General features: G+C 44.5%; 1 protein-coding gene across 5 annotated transcripts in view; it reads left to right on the top strand.

Annotated features, from left to right (window-relative positions):
• The first annotated feature begins 1,345 nt into the window (after window positions 1-1,345).
• Window positions 1,346-9,728, top strand: part of LYSMD2 (LysM domain containing 2) — a 39,535-nt gene continuing 31,152 nt past the window's right edge. For 3 of the 5 annotated variants that reach the window (XR_002095192.1, XM_019504216.1, XM_019504217.1), the window contains exon 1: window positions 1,346-1,647. Coding sequence is in view for 4 of the 5 variants with exons in the window: in XM_019504216.1 (XP_019359761.1) it covers window positions 1,438-1,647 (210 nt within the window). In the remaining variant the exon portion in view is untranslated. The remainder of the gene's footprint in view (window positions 1,648-9,728) is intronic. The other 2 variants (XM_019504220.1, XM_019504219.1) reach the window with 2 other exon arrangements.

Here is a 9,728-nt window from a genome sequence, read left to right as displayed (position 1 = left end):
TGACAGACCGTTTCCAGGTAACATGTCATGCCCTCAGAGCAGGTAAGAGAGAATGGAGGAAGGAAAAGGAGAGGTAGCCCAGCCTGCAGCCTATTCTCCCTGGTAGAAAGACCTGCAGCTTCCGCAGACAGCTCTGTGGCTCAAGGACTGGACTCTTAAATCACTTCAGGACCCATCAATGAGCCATGGTAGAGATCATCCTCCGATTGAGGGACTGCTGAGGATGCTATAATGTATAGCAAAAGCTTTTGTGAGCTGAACTTTACTTTATGAGATGCTTACGAAGGGAGTTTCACCTCAGGAAGGTTTGTCCTAAAATATATATACAAGTCCTAAAACACACACATATATATACACACACACAACTAACCTGTGTGTGTATGTGTGTACACACACAGGTTAGTCATTATCTATCTATATAGAGATATAGATATATATATAGATACACACACACACACTAGCAACACGCACACTAGCAAATTGCCCGTCAGGAATGACGAGGGGCAGGGTGGGTGGGAACAGAGGGGGGAAAGCTTACTAATCCTAACCTGACCCCCCCAAAATGCCGCTGTCGCCTCCCAGGAGCGGGTGGGGGCCGGGAAGATTGCCCCGCCATCCCCTCCGCCCCCCGTGCCACCGCTGCCTCCAAGAGGGCAGCTGGCCTGCCCCCCTGCTCCGTCATGGCAGCACTTTTCTGTGCCACTGCCGCCGCCTCCTGTCCCTAACGTTCTTGGACGACGCGGATTGGCTGTTCCAGTATCGGGCTGTTCCGAGAGCGTTACGGACAGACGGACTGAGCCCTTTTTATATTTGAATTCTATTATAATAAAAGGCCTTGTCCGTCTGTCTGTAACGCTTCTGACCAACTGCGCATGTGCTGCCGAGAGGGTGGGTGGCGATTGGTTGGGTGGCCTGTGCTTCCCTGGCCGAAGCTTGCCCGGCTGCCAGGGAAGTTTGGTGGCTGGGAATGCACCCCAGCCATCAGAGCAGTGGGATTTCCCCCTCGCCTCCCTGCCTGAGGGCAAAGGGGTGGGCGATCACGGTGCGGGTGCCCCCCAGAACAGCCGGCAGGGAGGGGTAGGTGGCAGGCAGGGAGGAAGGGAGGAGAGTGGGGAGGCAGGCGGACCAGGAGCTGTGGGAGGGAGAAGGGGAGCGGGGTGGGGGGAGCGGAAATATGAAATCCCATCGTTTTGTGGCCAATAGCCCAGTTCTGCGAAGCTGCCACACAAGCCACATCGCGCGTGCGAGCACCGGGCAGCGGAAGGGCAGAGGCTTCTCTTCCCCCCACGGCGCATGCGCAACCTTCGGCGCATGCGCGTGAGCAGCGCGGCGGGGGCACGGCCTGCATCAGGGCATCCCCGCCCCTGCCCCACCCCCGGGCCGGTCGGGGCCTGCGGCCGCTGCAGCCATGCGCGCGGGTCGGAGCTGAGCGCGGTCATGGCCGAGTTCGTGCCGGCGCCGCTGTCGCTGCGGGAGGAGCCGCCAGGCGAGTCGGAGGCCGAGCTGTCGCAGAGCCTGGCCCGCACCAAGACGCGCTCGTACGGCAGCACGGCCTGCGTGGCAGCGCCGCTGGCCGAGCGCTACGTGGAGCACCGGCTGCGCGCGGGCGACACGCTGCAGGGCATCGCGCTCAAGTATGGCGTCACGGTAAGGCCCGGCCGACCCCCGCACTAGTGGGGCCGCGAGGCCTTGTCCCCCGCGCGCCGTCTCTCGCTCAGTTTTTGGAGCGTCGGAAGGGGCCGGAGAACGGCCAGGGCCGGGCCAGGCCTCAGACCCTCTTGCCCCACCGGGTCCCTGGACCAAGCTAAGCACCCCCCCCACACACCCGAGCAGCAAGGAGACCGGGGTTGTTTTCTCCGTCTACGGGCTTCCTGGTCTCGGTTGGCTCGGCTTCCCTCCTTTGGAGGGTGTGTTGTCAACCCTTGCTCCTGTCCCTGTTATTGTTTTACATTGGTCCACACCTAATAGCACCCCTTGAGCAACAGGGTAAGCAGTCCCTGCCACAGGTGCTAGAGCACGGCACATGAAGGCATTTTGCTTGGCACACGCACTTCAGGTTGGATGGCAGGGGAGTGGCTGGAGCGGCGCTGCCACAACAAGGGTCAGGTCCGTCACGGCTCCCCCCACCACCAGCATCCTACAAGTTGAGCTTGTGGGTGTCATTGCTGACCCCTGGGATAGGGGCTACCATTTCTTGTGGGCATCATGTCATGCAGTGGCAGTGAGCAGATACTGAAAGGGGGAGTGACCTGGGTCTGACTAGGGTTCCTCCCAACCCGGTTCCCTTCATCTGTAGCCTTCAGTATTTAAGGTCTAGGGAGTTCTGATAAAGAGACTGCACTGCTGTGTTCAGAGGGGATCCCGCCCCTTTCCTCCAAGAGTGTATCCAGCCCCTCTCTGAGCCTGGCTAAACTGTCAGCTTCCACAACATCCGGTGGCTGCGAGTCCCATGGTGTGAAAACGAACTTCCTCTTGTAGTTTAACATTCCTCTGCTGCTGAGAACTCCCACCCCAGCAGGGTGAAGTGGTTTTAACACTACCATGTCCTACTTAAATTCTTTCCCTTTATCAGTGCAAATCATAGTTGAACACTTAACAGCACCAATGCTGCACAACACTCCCATCACCCCTGAAAGTAGGACAAGGTACCTTGCCTGAGAATCACTGCCCTCTGCACAAAAGTGGCATAGTTTTCTCTTCTGAGGTGTGGTGCGTTTGCCACAGTTTGCTTCAGCTGTATGTGGTGTAGGTCTTCAGTGGACACTGATGAAATGGCTCCTGAGCCAGTTAGGTCCTAGGGCAACTGGGCTATGCACTGTGGGAAATCCTCAGCTAGCTGCTCTGGGAGATGTGGAGGTTGAGGTTAGGAATCCTTTGTTACAATGCCAGTCCTAAAACAAATAAGGTGCAGTACAAATTCTTGGTTACTGTGAATGAGAAATCTTGGGGAGATTTGAGCCTCAGGAACTGAATAGCTGGACCTCTGTGAGCCTGTGGCTGATGATGGCAGAGGAATGCCTGCTCTGGGGTGATGAATCTCAAGGTGCAGAGGGGTGTGGTGGTGCTAATGAAGGGGTGAGATGGGGTCTCCCCATCTAGTCTTCTCAGGCCAAGTATTCCTACCCCAACCCATCTAACAAGAGTCAGTGAATTTTATTACAGAGGTAAAAAGTTGTTCATTAAAATTCCAGAAAGCTTTGGAGAGTTCTCTGACAGTGAGCAGAATTTGCTACTATTGATGAAAAATATTCAAGAGAAAGCAGTTCTCCTACTTTTGTGCATATTATAATTGCTGGCCAATACCAGGGTGGAATGCATCTTGTTGTTGTAGAGTAGGACAGTTAGCCAGATGCTTTGTGAATTTTATTTTCTGACCTTCCTGTGAAGCATCAGCTGGGAGTTAGGATTGTAGTCAAGCAACTGGTTTAGATGGTTCACTGCCCATCTGGGATGGTAAATCATCAGACCATTAACTATCTGGAATTCATATTAATTTTTAAAAAATAAGTGAATCTAAGATCAGAAAAGGTGTCAGACTTATAGAATGAATTAGTGTCTATGTAGCAGGTTTTCTAACTGTAAATGAACGAGCAAGAGAGCAAGCAAGACTCTTATTATGAGATACCATCTTTTCAGGGTCAATCTGAAATACACTGGCATGAACAGATAGCTACTGTGAACAACTGAAAAATTCTTCCAATAGCATTACAACTAGCATATGCAGAGTAAAAATTGCTAATTTAGGCAGCTTGCTGCCCACCTACCCAGATATGTCAGTTATAAATCATGGCAACAGACTTTCTTTGCTTTCTTAGTGTGAAATATCTCTATTGCATAAAGGGCCAATGCAAGGCTTTTTCTGCTTCAACCATTCATTGGGGCAGGACCAGAACTAAAGAGCAGAGCAGGGAGAATTTACTGAAGAGCCACACAATAGATGAGGAAAGGTCTCTCAGTCAGCCCTCTGAAGTCAGGTGCAGACAGCCATAAAGGGAACAGGATAAAGGAAAAGTCAGCCATGGACCTCTCTCTAGATGCCTTCACTAGTTGCTATACACCATATGAAAGTTATGGGATCATGTATCAGCCTCCTGATTGGACTAGTGGTAGTTTTCAATTCTACCTCCTGCAAAGAGCCCAAGTCTCCCGGATCTTTACAAAGGAGGAGTGAGCTACACTCTCTTCAATAAGTGCAACAGATACAGTATATAAGTCCCATACAGCATTCTCCTTGTGTTTTAAAATACAAAGATATCAGAGTGAATAAAGGGAGTGGAAACAGTGATGTTAAGAAAGTAAATGCTTCACAGCCACAAAATCTAAGAATAGCATTTAAAACGACCCCAGACATGCAAAACAAACTGTTGCCTGTGCCACCACTAACTAGCAATTTCTTTGCATTCACATTGTGTTGTATGTTTAGTAAGCTCATAACAAGGTTAGTAGCTGAATACTTGCCATGAGATAATCTATTCCAACTTCAGGGCAACTTTTTGAGGTTTTCTTTCTTAATTCAATATTTTTATTTATTGTATTTGCTAAGTAGTCAGAACAAATATAGTCAATAACCAGAAGAGAGACATTCATTTCTGAATACAGGGAGCACCTGGAACCTTAGGAATGACTCAGACTTTCATTGTACCAAAGTAGATAGAGTGCCAATGTGATTTCCTGTTAGGTCTTTTGCATGAGACCTTAACACCAAGGTTTTTATCTACTTGGTGTATGTATTAAGCCAATCTATATTTATTATTTAAGATCTTTGATACTTTCCCTTTTTGTTAATTTTTTCCTCTTTCCCATTGTTTAATGTGCACATTTTGTGATCATCCTTCAACTAAGACATAACTTCAGAGTAAGATCAAGTCTGTAGAGATTGTACTGATCTTAAATTTCATCTCTGAAGGCCAAAAGCTGGAGACTTTCATGAAACTGCTTTTTTATTTAAAAAAACCCCATGAATACTGTCTAAAATGTTTCTTCCTGGACAGAATTTTTCAGCCCAGAAAGATTTCCCGTGCTCCAAAGTTTCATCAGTATAGGGTTTTGTCTTACTCCTTGATGCATTGTTAAATAATTTGCCCTTCACTGGTTTTTAAAGTAGATTGAAGTAGGACTAGAGAAGAAAGGCAAGCTGTGGGCTCACTGCTTGTCTGCCATAGAGAGCAAAGAGGAGCTGTGTTCTATGTGGGCCCCTATTTCCCTTACTTTACCTCCTGATGAAGCTGACAGTTCCATCAGGCAGTGGTCTAGCAGCTTGCATGAGCTCTCATACATCCATATTTCCCTGTTCCCTCTCAACCATCTTTAAAAAGTACACCTTTTAGCTGTCTACATAGGATTAGAATTGTGCATGCCACAAAACACATTCTTTCTAATATGCTGTCTCACATCAGCATATACAGGAATAGCCTACACAGACAGCTATATATCTTTTGCTCTAACATACAAGTAGAGCTACATCTTATCCTCACACACTAGTACAAAACAGCATCATACATTGTTTAAACAAACACTTATCTAAACACTCCGGCCATGCAAAGCATTCTAAAACTCCTAGCAGCAATATTTCCATAAAGTTCTCTTAATCTCCTTTACTGAAAATGGTCAAAGTCTGTACATCCTCCCAGAAATAAATTTAAAAAACCCCAATTTGGACTCAAACCCATCACTGAGTTCAGTGACATTGTTCTGGGTTGCTGATACATGCTGATGCAAAATGTAAGCAAAGTCTGGCTCTGTAGAGGCTTGCCTAATCAAGGCAAAACTGAATTTGCCCTTGCCTAAATTTTTGTTCATTATTACAATTTTGTTTTTCTGCCAGTATTTCTTGCTTTTAGTGGTGTAAATTGTTTTGGTAGGTTTAAATTTCCTTTAGAATTGGGACTAACATATTAGTTGTACTCTAGACAAGTCATTTGTATAAACATTTTGCTTCAGTCTTCCAGAGTGGAATTGCCATCTGGACTTTAACCTTTAAACCTCTCAATTTTTTGTTTTGATTAACTGATTTAACATACTTTAAAGTCTTATCAATCGAAGAATATACTCTGAAACAAAACAGTATTCTAACCTTCAGATTTCAGATTCTTTTTTTAAAGTTCTCCCCCTGTTAAATATATCCTCATGACAGAATGAATAGTAGGTTCTGCTTTTTGTTCACTCCCATTTGCTATCTGATATGAGGTGGATTGGGTTACAGGTAAAGCCTTATAATGTAAACCAAAGAACTTAAATGGAAACTTAGGACTAGCTTTTGTTGAAAAATCTCTTTGTATAAATAAAATGGACAGAATGAAAGGGGACTGAGCAAAAGTCCTGAAGACAATGAGTTCCATTTCATAGGGCTCAACTTAAGTCCCATTAAAGTCAATTGTCACATTAATTTTGATGGGATTTTGGTGGGTTTTAGGTTCCTGGGGCTTAGAAGTGCTCTGCAGGCCACACACACTTTTCCATAGGAGAGTGTAGTGAGGGGAGTGAAGGGCTATGGCTTCCTACAAAATGACTTCCATGCTATCTAAGGCTGCCTTTGCCTACACAATAGTTGCTTTTAAAAGTTTCCCACTGATTTCCATCATTTGGAGTTCTAGTGCAAGACAAGATGCTGCCAACTGCTACTGTCTTAGCCACTGTTATTTACACCTTTTCTGAGCAGGGGTAACGCAATGTATATGTAGCCGAAGGCATGGATCATTTAAATGCATGTGCGTGTGTGTATGTGGTGGGGCAGAGAATGTGAAGCTGTATCAACTTAAGTCTTCAGTTGAAATATGGTGAGCAAGTAGCTGAATATATAGCGGTAAGAATTAAGAGTGATGGCTGGACTATTTCATATTGTTCTCAAAGCTAGGAAGATGTTTGCTTTATAATGGAGACACTAATCCTTCCAGCACCCAATTAGAAAGAGAAATGTGCAAGTACCATTTCCCATCCCCAAACACAAGGTACCTTTACAATAAGAAAGATTTATGATCAGTTTGTCATGGCACAGCTCCACCAATGGCAGTACTAGTGGCATAGGTTTTTATGCCACTTACAGTCCAGTTGCTGAGTTGACCACCATGGAGGTCATATCTGTGCTTGTTACATACTTGTACAGCTTTGACTCATGGTACCATTCTATATTTGTATTAGAAAAATGCTTACCAATTTTCCCAAGCACAGACAAGGTCAGTGATCAGTTCTGTCCTTGGTTATCACTGTGAATCCTTACTAAAGTCAGGGGAGTTGAGTGGAACCAGGGACAGAATTTAGCTCACATACTGTGCAGCTTGCTTAAGGCCATGCAAGGAGTTGCCCTTGAAACAGGAATTAAAAACTTGACGGTCCCTCAGTTTCTACCTCTGTTCAGTATCCTAAACTCATGGTTTCTTACAAATCCATGAAAAAGTATTTCAAGATGGAAGAACAATATACCAGGGACAGAGTTACAGTGTAGCACAGAAAATAGCTCTAGAGTAAATTATTTATTAGTTAGTGATGCATCATCTTGCTAGTCCCCTTTACAAAAGGAAGCTATGGTAGAAGTATTAGATTCCAGCTTCTGCGGCATTCTGTATTTGGAGCTCTTTAGAGAAAGTTACGTCTTCCAGGTACTGTTGTAATTAGAATTTTGGTAACCAACAAGTAACTGAAAATATTTAGTACCTTTTTGGGAACTCAGCTGTGGTTAGGGTCCTTTATTTATTACTGTCAGTTATAGGGACTATTCAACTGGGCAAACATCCCATGGACTTCACAAACAAATAATCCGTAAGGTGCACCTCAGCCTTGCTTTTTTCCAATTGACTTTAGTGAGTTTTGCTTGAGTGAAGATTTCAATATAGAGCCTGTAATGTGTGCTGAATATTTGTTAGTCCTTCTTTCTCCAGAATTTTAGAAAAGAGTTAGCACCGCGTGCTTCTACAGTTTGTCCAAAAGCAAAAATCCACCTGTTTGGCAGTTACTGATGGAACGTAACTATTGTCAGCCCTCAGGTTCTGCTGTCTTAAGAACTCTGTATTCCGCTCCACCGCCACTAGTAGAAGTCTGACTTCATCTTATTATTGGTCAGGGTTGACTTGTTGAGGGAGCAAGGTGTGTTTGGTAATATTTCATTGTACCAACTTTATAATTGGGAGAGATGTAGACAAGCCTTCAAGCACAGACGGCCCTTTCTTGAGTCTGGGGGGAAAAAGTAGATGCTTGATATATAGCTTAGGTTGTGAAACAATGACTTGTTTAATGCCAATATGTAAATTAAGATTGTCATTTAAAAGGTTGCAGAACAAGACAGATGCCATGTATTCTTCTTAGTGACCAATGAAAATATAGAAATAAGGTTATCTTAATATTCACAAGCTTTATGTGGTATTCTCCTAACTTCCCAGAGTTTGTTTATTAATTTACAAACAGCCATAAAATACAGGATGTAGGATTGAAAAAAACAAACAAACAGAATTTAAAACTGTCATCACAGGTTATGAGTTGAAATTAACACAATCTACCCTTAGCCCAGCAGCTAAGTCCATTACTTTGGCTGAAAAATCCAACATGCCATACACCCAAGACTAGGTCCCTGGAAGAGATTTCCTGCTATTTAAGAATACAGTTGCTTCATGTTTGTTGCATGTAATTGTAAATGTTGTTGATCAAGTTTTTATTTAAATGCAACTCACTTGCAGGGGCAAGCAGAAAAATACTTTTTAAAAAACATTATTCACACTCCTGTTAGTATGATCAAGGTGCAGAACTATGGAGCTAGTCAGCTGCTACAGGTTGAAGAATGTGGTGTAACAAAGTATTTATTGGTTAAGTATCATTTACGGGGCAGAGTAGATTTGCCCCTTACAGACTAATCAAAAGTAAGCAGGTATCTGTAGAAGAGCTACAATGAATAGTTCTGGTTAAAGAGGACTCTGTGCCATAGTGAGCCACGTTAGTCTGAAGTCAAGCAGGAGGCAGGGTAGATTTGCCCTTTAGGCTGCCTGTATACCCGCTCGTTAGTGCTCCTGTTAGAACACTCCAGCATCATGTGTATTAAGGCCCTGTGCATTTTTAAGTGGCCACAGGGTGCTTTAAACCTCATCGAATGAGGTTTAGATAAAGTGTCCTGCAGCCATTTTTAAGTGCTCAGGGGCTTAATATGCATCACGGTGAGATGTTTTAATAAGAGCGGCTGCCTGGAAACCCTTCTAATTAAAATGCCCCCCTCCGAGCATGTGTATAGGCAGCCTTAAAAACTAACCAAAGAAAGAGAGATCTTTTATAGATCTCTCTTTCTTTGGTTAGTCTCTAAGGAGCAAATCTGCCCTACTTTCTGTTTGACTTCAGACTAACATGGCTTAGTACATCTCTTTTAGAGTCATCTTTAACCAGGAATATTCCCTGCATTGTATTCAATATCTCTGTCTTCCCCTTTTTTCTTTTGCTCTTTCCCTTTATCCTTTTTAATTTTTCTACTGTGCTTTACCTTCCCACTCTAGAAAGTCCTTTTTTATTTTTTTTTAAAACATGCCTCATCAGGCTCCCCTCAATTCCTAGGTCCCATGAATACCTACTCACAACAATTTCCATTTGAAGGCCATGGAAATTCTACAAGGTTCTTTGGGTAAATCCAATATCTTTTATTAGACCAACTCAAATAGTTGGAAAAATTTGTCTTAGCAAGCTTTTGGGCACAAACCCCCTTTGTCAGGCTGAGGAAGCATCTGCAGTAGTAAAGACCATCTGCAGATGTGTGGGTG

Source organism: Gavialis gangeticus, unplaced genomic scaffold (assembly GCF_001723915.1).
Source record: "Gavialis gangeticus isolate Ggan-Ray unplaced genomic scaffold, GavGan_comp1, whole genome shotgun sequence".
Lineage (NCBI taxonomy): Eukaryota > Metazoa > Chordata > Crocodylia > Gavialidae > Gavialis > Gavialis gangeticus.
This window is presented reverse-complemented; position numbering and strand designations above follow the sequence as displayed.